Source organism: Drosophila nasuta, chromosome 3 (assembly GCF_023558535.2).
Source record: "Drosophila nasuta strain 15112-1781.00 chromosome 3, ASM2355853v1, whole genome shotgun sequence".
Lineage (NCBI taxonomy): Eukaryota > Metazoa > Arthropoda > Insecta > Diptera > Drosophilidae > Drosophila > Drosophila nasuta.
The window spans coordinates 9,519,947-9,537,325 of NC_083457.1; the positions used below are offsets into that span (position 1 = coordinate 9,519,947).

The 17,379-nt window shown below is 37.6% G+C and overlaps 1 protein-coding gene across 1 annotated transcript; it reads left to right on the forward strand.

Moving 5' to 3' along the window:
* LOC132792496 (thioredoxin reductase 2, mitochondrial) lies at window positions 1–1,712 on the forward strand. The gene has a single exon (XM_060801900.1). The coding sequence runs from the start codon at window positions 89–91 to the stop codon at window positions 1,634–1,636; it is 1,548 nt and encodes a 515-aa protein (XP_060657883.1). The 5' UTR covers window positions 1–88; the 3' UTR covers window positions 1,637–1,712.
* The last annotated feature ends 15,667 nt before the right edge of the window (window positions 1,713–17,379 follow it).

Genomic DNA, 17,379 nt, shown 5'->3' on the forward strand with positions numbered 1-17,379 from the left:
TGTCAATCGAGTTGGCAGTGCTCAACATTTGAAAACAAGTGGTTTTTTTTTATCAAAATTTGCAATAATAAACAAAAGTCTATTTATCATGTTGCATCTCAAGTTGCTCAAGAAGTCATCAGCACTGTCGAATTGCAAATTTCTCGTCCGCTCCACGAGCAGTGTGACCAAGCCGAAGTACGACTACGATCTGGTGGTGCTGGGCGGTGGCTCTGGTGGCCTAGCCTGTGCCAAGGAAGCTGTGGAATATGGCGCCAGAGTACTTTGCTTAGACTATGTGAAGCCCACGCCTGTGGGCACCACTTGGGGCATTGGAGGCACCTGTGTCAATGTGGGTTGCATACCCAAGAAGCTGATGCATCAGGCCTGTCTATTGGGTGAGGCGGTGCACGAAGCTGTAGCCTATGGCTGGAATGTGAATGCACAGAATATTAAACCCGATTGGAAGAAACTGATCAAATCGGTGCAGAATCACATCAAGTCCGTGAATTGGGTGACGCGTGTTGATTTGCGGGACAAGAAAGTAGAGTATGTGAATTCGATGGGCAGCTTTGTCGATGCCCACACCATCGACTACAAAACGAAGCAAGGCGAACGCAGACAACTGACAGCAGAGCATGTTGTGGTCGCTGTCGGAGGACGACCTCGTTATCCCTCGATACCCGGAGCTACACAGTTTGGCATTACCAGCGATGACATTTTCAGCTATGAGAAGGAACCGGGACGCACTTTAGTCGTTGGTGCCGGTTATGTGGGACTGGAGTGTGCTTGCTTCCTCAAAGGACTCGGCTATGAACCCACGGTCATGGTGCGCTCGATTGTGTTGCGTGGCTTTGATCGCCAAATGTCCGAGCTGGTCGCCGCCATGATGTCGGAGCGTGGCATTCGCTTTGTGGACACCTCAATTCCCACGGCCGTGGAGCGAATGCCCAATGGCTGTCTTTTGGTGAAGCATCTCAATACAGCCACCGAACAAGAAGGCAGCGATGTCTATGACACTGTCTTGTGGGCCATTGGTCGCAAGGGACTCATCGATGATCTCAATCTGCAGGCAGCGGGCGTGGCTACCAAGAATGACAAGATCGTTGTCGATCACACAGAGGCCACAAATGTGCCGCATATTTATGCTGTGGGCGATATTATCTATGGCAGACCTGAACTCACGCCAGTTGCCATTCTCTCAGGTCGTCTGCTCGCTCGACGTCTCTTCGCCGGCTCCACGCAGTTGATGGACTACACCGATGTGGCCACCACAGTTTTTACTCCGCTTGAGTACGCCTGCGTGGGAATGTCTGAGGAGATGGCCATTGAATCGCGTGGTGCGGAGAACATTGAGGTATTTCATGGTTATTACAAACCCACAGAGTTCTTTATACCCCAGAAGAGTGTGCGTCATTGTTATTTGAAAGCTGTGGCTGAAGTCACGGGTGATCAGAAGATCTTGGGCTTACATTATTTGGGCCCCGTTGCAGGAGAGGTGATTCAGGGTTTTGCTGCTGCACTTAAATCGGGACTGACAGTGAAAACCTTGCTGAATACTGTTGGCATTCATCCAACAACAGCCGAAGAATTCACTAGACTGTCGATAACTAAACGTTCGGGTCGAGATCCGACTCCAGCATCGTGTTGCAGTTAATTACACAGATTCAAATTCAGTTCTAAAAAGTTTTGTACTATGTTTAAATAAAGAAAATAATATTCTTGTCACACTTGCTGGTGAAATTCCCAAATGCAGTTTACTTGGGGAAAATTACTCAAAATGACAATTTATCACTAAACGATGACTAATTGTCGCATGAGTTATGCTGTCGGTATTGCAACTTGGCAAAAGGCAAAATACAACAAGAAAAAAAGAAGGCAAAACACGTTTTGCTGATTTGACGTTTCCATATAAATGACAAAAAGCAAAGAAAGTCTCGCTGCGTGTCCATTTTTGACATATGAAGTTGTAATTTATGAAGTTCAAGCAACAACTACTAGCAAAAAAAGAAACTGCAGGGAAAAGTTTTCGCTTTTTTGGTTGTGTTCTTTCGCTTTCATAGAGTTTTCTTTTGGCAGTAGCAGCGGCTTTCGTTTCCGCTCATTCCGGCGATTCTATTTGGGGTATCTCTGACCCGCAATCATAAGCGTGCAATCTTTTCGCATGGCGCCGCAAAGTTTGCCACGTTTCTTTTTTCCTTCATTCTTTTTGTATGCCTGCCAGCCGCATACACAACACGGAAAGAGAGAACACACACACACACACACACAACTGTTTTGTGGGGGAGTTGTGCAGGCAACAAAAAAAATTTTGATTAATGTTTACTTCCGATTTGCATAAATCTTGCTTTAGCATTTTGGGGCAAGTTTAGGTGCTCGCTCTCTTTTGCCCATTTTACGGCCTCTTTGTTATAAATTATTTTTTTATTGTTCCGAATCCGATGTTGTAGCGTATGCTGTGTACGGGGTTAAATTGTTCTGCCTTCAGCAAATGGCCACACAACAAAGAAGGGGCAAAACAAAAACAACAGTTGAATGGGGAAAAAATTGTTGAACCTGGTCATTGGCTAACTGCGATTGAGGTCAAGGCAAGAGTTATACCTGGCACCTGGCCGACAAGAAAACAATTCGCAAAACTCTTAAACAATTTCGCAATGCATCTTCGATTAGCTGTGCTAACTCACTTAACAAATGGCTTGGCTGACAGTCAGAAAATATAACAAAATTGCTCTCGAAGGTAAGGAGAAAAAAAAACTGCATTTAGTTTCCATTGCAACACCTTACAATCATAAATTGTGCAACGTCCGCCCATTTCCCACTTCCCCGCCCACTTGACTCTCTGTGCAATGAGTGTGCAGTAAAACTTTTGCACCCCGAAAACTTCTGGAGTAAGTTAAAGCACCCGCGGGTAATTCGATAAAGCGTAAAATTTTGCACTTAAACTATTTTCTTCCTGGCATTTCGAAATTGCATTGTATTTGTATTGTTGTAGTTGTTGTTGTTGTTGTTGCAACTGCTGCTGTTGCTGGTCGGTGCCAACTGTTGTCAGTTGACCTGTGTAAGAGGTTTTGAATTACAATACAATGCAGTTGGAGAATTCGTGGTTGGCATCCCTAAAAGTTGAACTGATTGCGTGCTTGCCACTCGCTGAGAATATTGAATGATTTCTGACCGTGGCAGCTCCTTGGTTGACTAGGCGTATACGCTACAAAGTTGAGTTAAGAATAAAACCATACAAATTTATCAAACGATTTTAAATTAAGTTAAATAAACTTTAATTTAGAATGTTCTAATTCTTCGATATACAGAACATACCTTTTGCTATATTTTAAAGTTTTCTGGTATATTATTCGGTATATTTTAATAATATTACTGCACTGCTTCGCTATTACATATTGAACAGTAACTTTCTTACTTGCTATTACTTGTTATAATTGTATACAACATGTGTCAATTGCTTAAACAGTTTCAATAAAGTATTCTGTATACCAAGCTAATCTAATAATTTTTTATACTTATTTTTTATATTATAATATAGCTAACCAAATAAATTTTGTTTAGTGCATTATTCATATAGCAATTGTTATTTAATTTATTATCATTCAAGTACTGTCATAAAATGTCTAGAGAAGTCAGAGCAACTTAAGTTAGCTTATTGCGGAATCACAATTATGTTACAAGTACTAAACGATCATTAATCAGCTAAAATGTCTTCCATGCCTTACATTAAGTGAATATACCCTAATTAACACATAATAACTTAATGATCATTAACAAGATAAAAGCTGATTTTCATTTTAATAATACGAAACGTGTTGGTTTAGGAGTAGTTTATCATTTCATAAAACCTGCTGACGTTGAATGAAAGCAGATTTGTGGAATTCAATTAACATTTTAGTCAATTGAACCATTTGTTAGCGTCAAAGCTAGTTAGCCAAGTCAAACAATCTTGCAATGACTTATCTGTCAGGAATGTCGGTTATATTGGAAATGCTGCACGAGATTTTCTTGTCTCATTTCGTTATTAAAGACGTGCCAAACGGGCGAAGTTTCCATAAATCGTAATATGAACAGGCTATATTGCAGCTGTAAATGTAATTAAATAATTGCAATTAGCAATTGTAAAGTGAAAGGAAAACATCACACACACAACAAGCATAGACGCAAATTGCATAAATACTTTAAATTCGAATCAACACATTATCAACTTTTGTTTAATTACACATGCAAATACACAGATGCAGATACAATGGCAGATGCAGATGCTGATGCAGATACAGATGCCCACGTGTTTGATGATAGACTTTGTGGCATCAACTTCAATTCATGGCAAGATGCAGAGGCATAATTTGGTAAAGCAGAAATGGATATATTTAATAACTAAACTAAATAGAAAGCTGTAATTGTTGGTGCTTTTGCTGCTGGAGATGCTAGACTGTCTGTCTGTCTGTCTAAAAGGATATTTGTTTATGCTCATGGAAATTGGAAATTAAACTATTGAATCATTGAATGGCAATTGTCTGGGCAATATGTGGAACGTGTTTCCAGCAGCAAAGCACAAATTTCTAAAGCACAATCACAGCAGTCCGAGTTTGAGTCCAAGTCCTTAACAAACAAATCAAATGCTGATTGCAAATTTAATGGGATTTAAAAATTCCAAATTGCTAAACAAGACTTAAGCTCACACACAGACGGTCCAGACTACTAGGTGAGTGTGTATGTGTGTGTGTTTGTGTGGGAGTAAATGCCACGCCCATCACTCGTAATGTGCAGAAGCCGTGTAACCACAAGCTGCTGTGGCTGCGTGCCTAAAGTGGAATTGTTTGTAATGCGCTGATGACGATGACAACGACAACAAGCTGGAGGGGAGCTTAGAGAAAGAGAGAAACGGAGTGAGTGAGAAAGATGGATAGGGATAGGGAGTTGTTAGCCCAGTGCTACAACTGGGACTACTGTCCCATGCTGAGGATTAATTTAAATGAGATTTTTAATTTACCTTAGCTGCGATTTCTATTGACTTCCCCAAACAAATGCATTACTTTCATTTTCCCATTCATTGCTACAATATGCAAATGTTGTTTAATAATACTTTATTATTTGGCACTCAAATGCTGGTAAATAATAAATCACTTTGCGGTTTCTTTAATCTGAATATGAGTATCTGTCAATAATTGATGAGTCATTCATAAATGGAATTTATTTATTTATAATTAAACGAATAAGTGTAAGTTCCTTTTCATAAATGAAACAAGACGATATTTGGTATATTGATGAAGTACTACATTCAAAAAATAATATAGAACGCAAAATATACCAGATTGTTAGCCAATCTGACGAGATTGCTTCAAGGTAATTTGATATGTACGTATCTTGATTTAAATTACTACAATAAAATATAACTATACAAATATTGTCATCATTTATTTTTTTATTTTATTTTTAAAACTCCATCGTAATTCACAATATACAAAAATATAAGAAGACTTTCTTATCCACTCGACAATATTTGTGAAGGACACAACTTCCGCTTGGCTTTCAATTGCGAAGGCTCTGCCATCAAATGTGCAGTTTTATTGTTGACTTCAGTCGATGCTCTGCGTGCCTCTCTCGCATTCATACATTCATATAGTACACTGGCTTTCATAGAGAAGCTGTGTCTGCACTCAACCTCTGGGAGTGTTTAAATATGTGTGTCGTAATTTAATTTCATAAAAGCAATTGTATTCCTGCCATGTGACGGCTAAGTTCGCCGGGGACCGCGGCAACAAACTTCGCGTTCACTCGCATTTTGGCTGAATGACAAAATGACGCAGTCGAGCTGAGCTGAACAGAGCAGAGCAGAGCAGAGTTGCGTTGCGTTGCGTTGAGAGCCAGTGAGAGTGTGTGCGGTGTATTTATTTTATTTTTTTAATGCCAACGCCAACTGCAACTGCGATGCCAGTCGACAAGCATTTTCATTGTCTTGTTTGCCAACGGCGAGAGTCGAGAGACGGCATGAAGTTGCATATTTGACATTGGACTTGTGTGCTCTGATAGCGTGCCAGCCAAAACATCACAATGCTGCTTGGCAACACTCGCAGGCAGCCAGACTCGCCAACCGGCCAGCCGGCTGGCACACACGCACACTCGCACACAACACACACACACACCACGTAGTGTAATTGTGCATGTTTGCTTTGTGTGCGTTGATTTTTGTTTTGATACCCTGTGCTCTAAAAAAGCATGGTGTGCTGGGTAGTGTGGCTAAGGAACACGATCAGCGGATTTTTGATATTTTAAAAGATGAATGGTAAAATTTTGATAAAAAGTAGATTGCAAAACCTGATTTAAGACTTTTTCAAGCTTAAAAAAAAAAAAATGTGAAACAAGATTTTTCGCTTGTAAATATCTTTAAACAAGATTTTGTTCTTAAATCATCGTTTTGAGATTTAAAAATATTATTTTTAGATGGAAAGGATCCCAAATTCATTAATTTTTTCTTGCTTATTTCAATGTTTAGGAATTCACTTCCATTGTAATTAGAATCTAATTTGTGGTGTTGTTGCTGTTTTTATATAAAAATATGTCTTATTTAAATTGCAACTAATGCTAAAAAAAAATTGGACAACTTGTATAATTGAAAAGTAAAAAAAAAAATGCTAATGCACACTAACTTTATATTATGTAATATTTTAATCCATATTTTATACCTCATTTTGATGTAATGCTAATCCCCAACTTAGTGGAATAGAAATAAACTTAACTTAAAAGACTTTTAGTCTTAATGCAATGAAAAACACAAATTTTGTAGGATGTATTATTCAATACATTATTGTATACATTTTTGTAAATGTCATCACGATCAGATAATAAATAATAGATATTAATATTATTATTAGCTGGGACTAGAAAAAGGGTAACTGAGAACTAATCTACTCATTGCGAACGCTTCTTGCGTTTTTTCTACGTTGCATTGCTTTGGGTCTCTGACAACGCGACGTATGCACAACGTGTGGCAAATACAATGAAAGCTTCTGCCGCCTTACACACACATACATGAACAGAAGTATTCCAGTCATATCATTTATGCACAAACGTTGCCAACTCTGCTAACAAATGCAACAAAGTCGCCAGATGCCTTTTTATTTGTCTGCTCAGATCAGCTCAGCTCAGTTTTTTTCTCTGTTGTAAACAGTTTTTGGACAGGCGGCAAAGGCAAAGGGAAGAGACAAAGCCTCTCCCGTTAGCGAGCTCAGCCTAACCACAAAGAGGAATTTACCCACATTCACACACACACACACACACACACACACACACATGGCAAGTGCAATGGTATTCTTGAGAAGAAACTGCAAGAGAAAGGCGCGTTTTAAGCACTTTCAAATTAAATTAAAATTGCAGCCAACAGTTGAAAACGGCAGCTGTAACTCCAAAGATAGCGTCGGGAGCTCAAGCTGCCAAGACAAAAACGTGAAAAGAGAGACTAGCAATGAGAAACGAGAGCTGAGCGATGAGATGAGAGATGCAAGACAAGAGGCTCTGGCTCTGCTGACGCTGGCCAAAGAAAAACCGCTTTTGAAGTTACCAAGAGCTTTAAGGCCCTTTGATTAAAAGCCAGGCAACTGCATCAAGGATTTGCAATGCAGAGAGATGCTTTTACTGCATTGAGAAGTAAAATGAAATTGATGCTCACAAAGATAGCAATTCTATTGAAAATATGCGTCTATTAATGTTGATGAATAATTTTGTATTAATAAAAGTTGAAGGTATAAAGGATTACTTTGGTAAGATAAGCATAGAAATAATATATAAGAAAGTAAAATGAAATAGATACTCAGAAATATAACATATAAATTAACAATTTCTTTACTAAAAGTGAAAATTATGAATTATTTGTTGAATCCGAAAATTATAAAAGTTATTAAAAATAAAGTAATAACTGAAATAAAATCGTTTTTCAAACTAATTTAACATCACGTCCAACAAGAAATTATATGAAATTAATGCTCACAAATACAGCAGAACAATTTATTTATTTATGAGTAACTTGTATTAATAAAAGTCCAATTTATAAGTGATTCATTTGGTCTAAAAATATAATACATTTTTTATAATAAAGCAACTTTAAACCCAGAACAACTTATTAGTGATTTCTTTAGTCTATTAAATGTAATCAATTTTAATAAATAAAACAATAATTTAAATAAAATATTTCCGAAAACTAATAATATTTGAAGATCGGGTAGCTTTAAATCGCATTCAACAAGAATCGCGAGCACCAGCTGCCTTCAAACACACATATGTCAAATCGCAGCCCCCGTAAGTATGCAACGTTTCAATGTGTCGCATTTACACTCAACACAGACAATGCAATTCGCATGTATATGTGAGTCTCCCTTCTAACCTTCGAGTAGAGAGTGAGGCGAGTCACACGCACAAATTCACAAGAAGAAAGACGCGAGTGAAATCACATTGCTGTTTGGCAACAATGGCAAAACACAAAAAAAAAAATGCGTGTGCACAGATGCTGCTGCCATACAACAAAATCATAATCAGCATCAGCATCAGCGACAACAAAAGCCCAACAACAGTAGCTGTGGTTGGGGTTGAGAGTTTAGAACCTGTGAGACATAAACATAGTACACATCTACAGCAATAAAACATCCAAAACGCAGTGACAAGTCAACCAAAAATGGCGAAAAATAACATATGACTGACTGACTGACTGACAGTCAGAGACAGGAAACGAGAGACACATGTTACGGAGTTTGGCCGAAAGGTGGCGCCACATTCATAATTATGTTGATCAATGGAAAAACATTTCGCCATATTGCCGCACATTGGAAAATGCTATAAAAATATCAACTCGACCCGCATCATTACCGGGCAGGCAGGCAGCTGCTGCTGATCATTATCAAATGGAATTGCAGTATTTTTCTCTCATTTTATTGTTGTTGTTTTTGTTGTTGATGCTTGTCTATTTTGACTTTTGTTCATTTCGGTGTCTTTGTTTTGCTGGCGTCCGTGACTGCTGCTGTTGTTGTTATTAAGTCAACGTTTTGTAGTTTTTCCATGCGGAAAATTGTCATTGTTGAGTGCGTTATTAATTAATTTGCTGCGGTTGCGTATCTCACAATATGCATACATATAATATCTGACTGCACACCTTGTATAATACATACAATTTTGAGTGTGTGTGTGTGTGATTTGTATCTCCTGCTGCTTTCTGAGTAATGAAATATTTGCACATGAATGCAATTGAATAGTTTACTGCAGTTCTGCACAATTTATCATTGCCTTGTTACTTGTTCACTCAATTATGGATCGCTAATTTTGAGAAAGAAGTGTCATGGGCGCCTCTTTCATACATCTTCTAATCTTAACACCTTCTTTATTTCAATTAAATGTAAATAATATGCAATTCAATTGACATATTTACTTCTTCTTCTTTGTAGACTCTTTATATTTATTATTAATCATGGAAATAATCTCAATTCTAGTTTGTATATATTATCCATATTCTTAGGACTCGATCTTTATATGGGGAAAACGACTTTATACTACGGATATTAGTTGGTTTTGTTGACAATATGATATATTTTACATTTTTATACCAAACGTATTCTTTGTTGTATTTTAGTATTTTAAATGTAGTACTATGATAATATACAAAATCTAGACGTTAGCATATTTTAGTATTTTTGTAGTATTTGGTATATATTAAGATATATTTATATTTGGTATATTTTATTTGGTATAAATTCAAGCACACTTGACTGTAGCTCTCTTACTGGAATTTATCATTTATCACCCATATAAATAAATATTTTATAATATAATTCAATCCCTTATGGAATTGTCAAAATAATCTTTGTACAAATCCCTAGCTGGATAATCCAGATGTATTTCGTACATAATAAGATAAACATATGCATAGTTTGTTTAAACATTTTATTTCTTAAATCAAAAATCAGTTACTCGCAGAATTTGAGTAAATAAAAAGAATTTCTTGGTGTTCTATAGCGCTATAAAATTCAAGGGCCTCGAATGATGTTGAGCTATTCTGTCCGCTATGGCTTATCAAAGTCAGCAACCTATTAAGTCGCATTCTGCCAACAAAGACAATGATGACTGCTGTCGTGTCATCAAACATGGTCCAGACACGCATGCACACACAACTAAACACAGACACACACATATTCAAATAGGGCGAAGGGACGGGGGGAGACTTTGGATACATGTGTATCAGTGTTTGGTTTACTACTCTTGTTGTTGTTGTTGGTACGTCTCGAAGCGGCGACGAGCAACTTTTTGAAAAACAAAAAAAAATGAGAAAAAACCACAAAAATATCAGAACAGTCTAAAAAGTTTTGGTCGGCTCTCGCTCTCTCTCTTTATCTGAAACCCAATGACTAAATGTGTCTCGTCAGCCTGCCCGGGATTGTATGCTATGGTTTTTTCTCTAACAAGCCTTTTGTTATATGAGATCAGAGCACAGAGACGGAGACAGAGACAGAGGCTGAGAGACAGTGGCACATGCCTAGGCCCAGACACATGGTAAACATGTCAAATTGACAGTGTGCAGAGTGAAAGCGACGTCGGCCAAATGACAAAGGCAGCAGCAGCAGCAGCAGAAGCAAAAGCAGCAGGCAAAGCACGACGCCTCCTGCCTGATCCTGCGACCCTCATACACAATTTTCATTGGGCTTTCCTTTTTAACCCATTTTTTCTTCGCCTCGCTTGGCTTTGGGGGTGTGAATTATTAAAAGCCACAGCGACAGCAGGAGCAGGAGTAAGAGCAGGAGGAGAAGCTGTAGGAGCAGCAGTCAACGTCTAAATTAGCAGAAACCCAACAGGAAAGTACAATCAGGACGAAAGCCAGCAGCCAGCCAGAGACCAGGGCAGCGTTTGCATTGTTTCACTTTCAGCGAATGTCATCATGACGCTGCTTGTCATTATCATTATCATGATAATCATCATCAGCATTGTCAGAGGCTTCCTTCCCCCTTACCTCGTCCTTTGGCCTCACTTCTCTGGCTGCTGCTTCGGGGCCGAGTCCACGTCCTTTCGCTTGTCACTCATTCGCATAAACAGTTAATTATGCATAATATGCATTTTGCTGTCATGTTGCGCAATTTTTATCTCCCTGTCCCCCCTCTCTTTCTTCGCTCCTCTTTCTCGTGCTCACTCTCTGCTTGCATTTTTATTACTGCTCTTCCTTCAACTGTCCTGTCAGTCGCCCTTGTGGCCCTTTTGTTGCATCCGTCGCGCGGCGCGTTAATGTTTTTAAATGCGCTCATTTGTTGCTATACTTATATATGGGTGTGCGTGTGTGTGTGTGTCTGACACGAGTGTGGTGTGTGTTCCGTAATTGCCAGCCGGTAATTCGATGTATGATGCTGCAGCGTCGCTGCTGCCTATTTGTGATTTAATTGAAGCACAGTAAGATAGAGAGAGAAGGTAAAGCTACTTTAGGATTATACTAAGAAGATAAAAAAAAACTTGCCGTGTATTTAACATTTAGAGATGAACTAGCTAAGTCCTATAATGTTTACTATTTATTACTTACAGTTTAAAATATTATTATGTATTAGCTTTTATACCATAGCACTTAAATCGGGTATTAGTTGCTTTGGCTGACAATCTGGCTGATAAATTATTTAAATTAAATTTTTAGTATTTGGCGGTATATTATTTGGTATATTTTGCGATTAGAACCGCACTGTTTTGAATTTATTCAAAATGGGTAGTGGTTATCTTAAAGTCAAGCACACTCTTCCTGAGCTTTCTTACTTGATTAGAGTGTCCTTTTGGCAACCATTTGGTCTTGGACTGAGATGAATTTACTAATATACTTCCTTGCTTAATCTATTATTTACATATTCAAAGCTATAGCTTATTACTTTCAGCACTAGTCTCAAACAATTTTAGTTACACTTAATACAAATAATGTATTAAATTTACACTTCCAATACATGTTTTTTTATAATATGTAATATAAGCGATCTGCATTGGAATTGACAAATTCAAAAGCACAATTAGTTAAACTTAACTGCTGCAATATTCTACGATATATAAAATTTATTATAAACTTGTGACAAGAATATTCGAAATTCATTGAAGAAGTCTATTGAGAGTATTTGAGTCACACGAACCGAGATTTGCAATTTGAAAGTGCTTGAATATTGATAATATAAATCATGAATAGCCCAGACGAGTTAGGGCTGGCCAATTACATTTCATATGCCAACACGCCCTAAGCTGTGAAACACTTTGCAGTAAAAAGTATCAAAAAACACTTAAAATTCAATTGGACAATCGATTTGCATATGGTGCAAAGAGGAAAGGGGAAAGTGGAGAAGGAGGGAGACAGAAGAGAGTAAAAGAGCTTCGTGCTGCATAAAATTCACTTTAGCATTTCCTGCTTTGCTGACTATTTTTGCGTGGGCTGCGTTTAAACTACGCAAAGTGCTGCTGACAATTATTACATCCGCAGGACATAGACAGCATATCCACACATACATACACACACACAGACACATTCACTTTGGATGCGAGTGAAACGGAAGTCAAAGCAGAGCAAAAAATAACATGTTAGTCATACATGAGAAGGATATGGACGTCAAGGACATGGCCGAAAAAAGAGGGTGAAGAGAGAAGTAAGGCGAGGGAAGGATGTAGAAGAAATGAAACAAGCAAATTAAAAAGGAAAAGGAAACGCATAAAAAATGCGACGATTGAATTTAAATGCCTGGACAGGCCACTTCTACATACAGTTCTTCGACTTCGAAGTTTAAGTAAATGGCCCAAAATGTCAGTCGAAACGAGTCGAAGTGAGGCGAGGCGAGGGTGACGACGAGCACAGCCCATTTCCGATTTGGAACTGCCTTTGACAACGCCTGCCAATGTGCATTTGAGTAAGTCATGAGTGCCAGTTGCTAAGATTCCTTCCTCCCGCCTCGCCTCGCCTCGCCACGCCTCCCATCCTTAATAGACAGACCCATGGCATGCTAATGGGGCGGTGGGCATTCAGAGTAAAGAAGCCGTTCTGGTCAGTTAGTCGGGCGTATTTTAGAGGCAGGAGAATGTCTTGGTATTATAAAAATAGGTTGTTAATATGCATGACCATATGCCAAGTGAGTCGAAGGCGAACGAAGAACGACTTGGAACGAATGCCAAGTTCGGTTCTTTTATGCTAAGCTACTTGGCAACTCGAGCTCGACGCTTTGTCTTTTATTGCCTTACATCGAGACACAGGACGCGAAAACGACAATGTGCCCTAAGACATTTTGTTAGTTTTGCTCATTGTACGAACTTGATTGCGAACAACTTGATTGCGTTGTTGTAACTTTTGCGCTTTCAAAAGAATCTGACAGATGACTATTATTATATAAGTTGGTCACAGATCAATAAAGGAAATTATTATTAAATAACTTTGAAGCTAAATTGTTTTAGAAAGAGCATAGCTAAATTTATGTCTTAGTAATGTTTTTTTGGGTTGCCCAATTAGAACTATGTCAAAGTAAACACGTGCTTGCATATTAAGTATACGCCACGATTACTTTTTGGCCACCGGCACAGCCAATCAAGCAATACCAGTTGTGAGTAGTTGCCAGTTGCTTTGACGTGGTCTCCTCCGGCAATTCATTAAGTGTCGAAAAGTTTTGCTTTTGGTCATTTCTTTGGCGCCAACAATTTGCATACATCGAGAACTTCTCGGTTCTCTGTTCTCGGTTCTAGGTTTCCTTTCACTCTTTCAACAGCGCTTTGAAAGTTGCCCCAAAAAAGCAAGCCAAAGTCAGAGACCGAGTCAGTGTCGAAGACTGAGAATAAGACTGCTGCTTGAATGGATTCGCATTGAAAGTTCCACCTTGGGAAGCAACCAAATGCAGGACAATGTCAGAGCAGAGCAACGTGTGCTGTTGTGTCCATTGTACGAATGACTGAAAGGACATTGAATTAAATTCATTTGAAAACGCAATGTATAGTCTGAAACTAAAGTTTTCAACTGCCTCTCCCCCTTCAACACTCTGTGTAGCATTGGAAAATTTGAGGAGATTTAGCTTTTTGCTGTTCTCTCTCCGTGTTGTTGTGTGTGGCTGAGAATATTTAGATATTTTACGCTTCTCTTGCTCTCACTCTTGTTGCTGTTGCTGTTGCATTTTTTGTTTGTTGTGTGCAGCAAAATTAAGTTTGGCAATTTTAATTAAATTTTTGGACATTTCCGTTTTAGCTACATAATTGAGCAATTTTCGGTCGTACGTTAAGAGAACTAAAGAAAAGTAATTCGAAATGTGAAGTATTTGACGAAACTTTTGCATAGAAATGCATAATAAATGAGATGCCAATGTAGTTTTAAAACATATGAAAATATGTTCATATCTATATACTTTTAGTGTACTTATTAAATTTCTAAAACCAATATTGATGCTGAATTTGTATGATTATATCACTTTATTTGTTCAATTTATATAAAAATGCTTAATTGTGTTTTTTTGCTTCTAATATTATGATATATTTACCCATTATGTTAAAAAGTATTTTGTGTTGCATAGAAACGATATTATGTATTAATTCTCCTTAATTATAATGAGTGTGCAACTCATTCGCATAATAATATAAATAGATATGTGTATTCATATGCAAAATAAGTAGCAGACAAATGGCAAATGGAATCGCATTCCCTTTTTTTTCATAATCAGTTCAATTCCATCTCAAAGAAAAATACGTAATTTAATTATGCGCGTTGGCAGGGCAAACCTCAAGCAAATGCCTCAGCACTTCAGCTTCTCTTCTTTAATACGCAATAAATATGTAAAGGGGAAGAAGGGAAACGGAAAGGAGGCAAAAGGATGAAGAAGGCAAGAAGAAAACAGCCCGAGAAACGGAAATAAAATAAAAAATATGTTGCATAATTTTGAGCTTTGTTCCGACTTAGTACCTTTCCACACACTCACACTCGCATTCTCGCACACACACCGACAGACTGCAGGCAGATCCGGAGATCCTTTTGCGTCAACTTAACAGCGTAGAAAATATCCAAGGCAACAATAAGAACAATAGTTCCCCGGGGAGAGTCGCCAGCGCCGCCGAGTGCCGAGTGCCGAGTGCCGTGTGTCCCGCTCTGGCAAAAAAGGCAAATGGAGGTTCACACACACACACTAACACTCTTGTCTCACATACGCACATACACACACACACACACACGCAGACTGAGACGCATGCAAATCCTTTTGCTGGCGGCAGATGCTGCCATCGCTGCTTTTTATTTTAACATTTTTATTTTATTTCCACGGCGCCTTTTGTAAGCATCTTTGGCCTCCGCCCTCGCTTTGGTTTCCCAGCTATGTGTTGCCAGCTTTTCAATTTTTATTTCTCGTTTCGTTTTCTTCACTCACACGCGCACACACATTCGAGTGCGAAAGGATAAATTTTTACATATTTTTCTTACCTTTAAAAATAATTTCCAAGCTGCAGCCACGTTCCCCTTTCACCCCCTATGTATATCCCTTTCCCTGATTCGCTTTCCGCGGGCATCGCTCAACATTTTGTTGGCTTATTTTTGTTGCGCAGTTGCCGCTAACTTGAAACGGAATTCAAATGTATATTTAAGAGTATGTGTGTGTGTGTGTGTGTGAACACATACGCACACAAAGCACATTTGCGTTGGCTTTTCATTTAATATTGTTGTTGGGCAACCATTCAGCAGCAGCAGCAGCAACAGCAAGCAGAGTGCAAGCAGCAAACAAAAGAAAGGCGAATCGAGCAACAAGAAGAGACAATCACTAGCGCAACATCTCATTCGTACTTACCACACACCCACACACACTAAGCACACACACACACACACACACACAACTAACCGCCAGCGCCTTGATGATATTTTTCCCTATGCAAATCGCATGTGGTTCCTGCTTGAGTTCCTGCCCTTGTATCCTGTGTCCTTAGTCCTTGCTGACTGTCCTGGCACTAGGCGTGCGTATGAATACATCTATTTATGCATACATACATACATATATGTGAGTGAATGTGTAAATACATACATACATAAATGTATATGTATATATATGTGTTATGTAAAGCGAATCAAGTAAAGGCAAAACAGCAGCACAACAAATGTCTTGCATCTGCATATGTGTATTCAAGTAGGTACCTCTGTCTGTGTGTGTTTGTGTGTGGGTGTGTGTAAATAAGCAAATACATAAATAAAATTGAAAAATTCCAAGAGACACCGTTCCTAGGCTAGCTTGCAAGCTATGCAACGTTTATTATTAAATTCAAAGCATTTACAAGTACAACTGAGCCGAGTCTCTCCCCATATGAACGAGTATTGAAATTCATTTGAAAGAATTGACAATACTCTTTGAATTCTTAGGTTTACTTTATTACGAATAACACTTCAATCTGTTATTGTTTAGAGGAAGAAGCCGTCAATAGTTAATCAACACTTATTCTTTATTCATTAAGAACTTCAACAACTAAAATTAAAAAACTATCAGTATACAATGCAAATTGTTAATATTATATTTAATAAAATGTTCAAAGTTTGAAGTTTACAGCAAGTATATAGTCTCGAAATATTTCAGTAGAATAGTGATAAATAAAGTTGGTTGAATATGAATGATATGATTTATTATTATTATACAATGTTTAAAATTAACAAAGAAAAAACATTCTGGACACAAAAGAAAAGCAATCTGATAAAATAACTTATGAAACACAAATTAAAATATTACAAATTATATTAATGAACAAAATCGAATATGAAATATTATATTATATAATTCAAAACCATTGCTTGCTATCAATTATATTCAAATTATTCTCCATGAAATATTTAAATATATAATTTAAGTCTAATAATAGCAAATTCAAAATATTCTCTATAAAATATTGAAATATATCATTTAAAAACATTTTCTATGGAATATAAAATATAATATATAATTCAAAATAATTTATAGAAACTTCAAAATATTATATTTTAAATATTAAAATATATCATTTAACACAAATGATAGCATATTACAAATATTCTCTATTAAATATTCAAATCAATAATTCAAAACTATTGATAGCAAATTCAAAACATTCTCTGATGTGTGTACATACATATATGCGAGTCACAACATTGAAATCAAAATTTGCATATCTAATTGTATTCAAACGTCATTGCATTTTGCATAATGAAAGCTTTGGAATTGAATACCTTTAGCCCGAAAGTATAATATGATAATAGTGCTTGATGTTTCAATAATTTAACATGAAAGGCATTTATAGTAGGTCTCATTGTCACATAGCAGACAACTGTTAATACCCTCAACTCAGCACAACAAACTAGCTAAAGTTTCAGTGTGAAAAGCATTATTAGGAGCGTCCTCTTAGCCATTTGCTGCATGGTTTCACGAGTGTGTTGTGTAA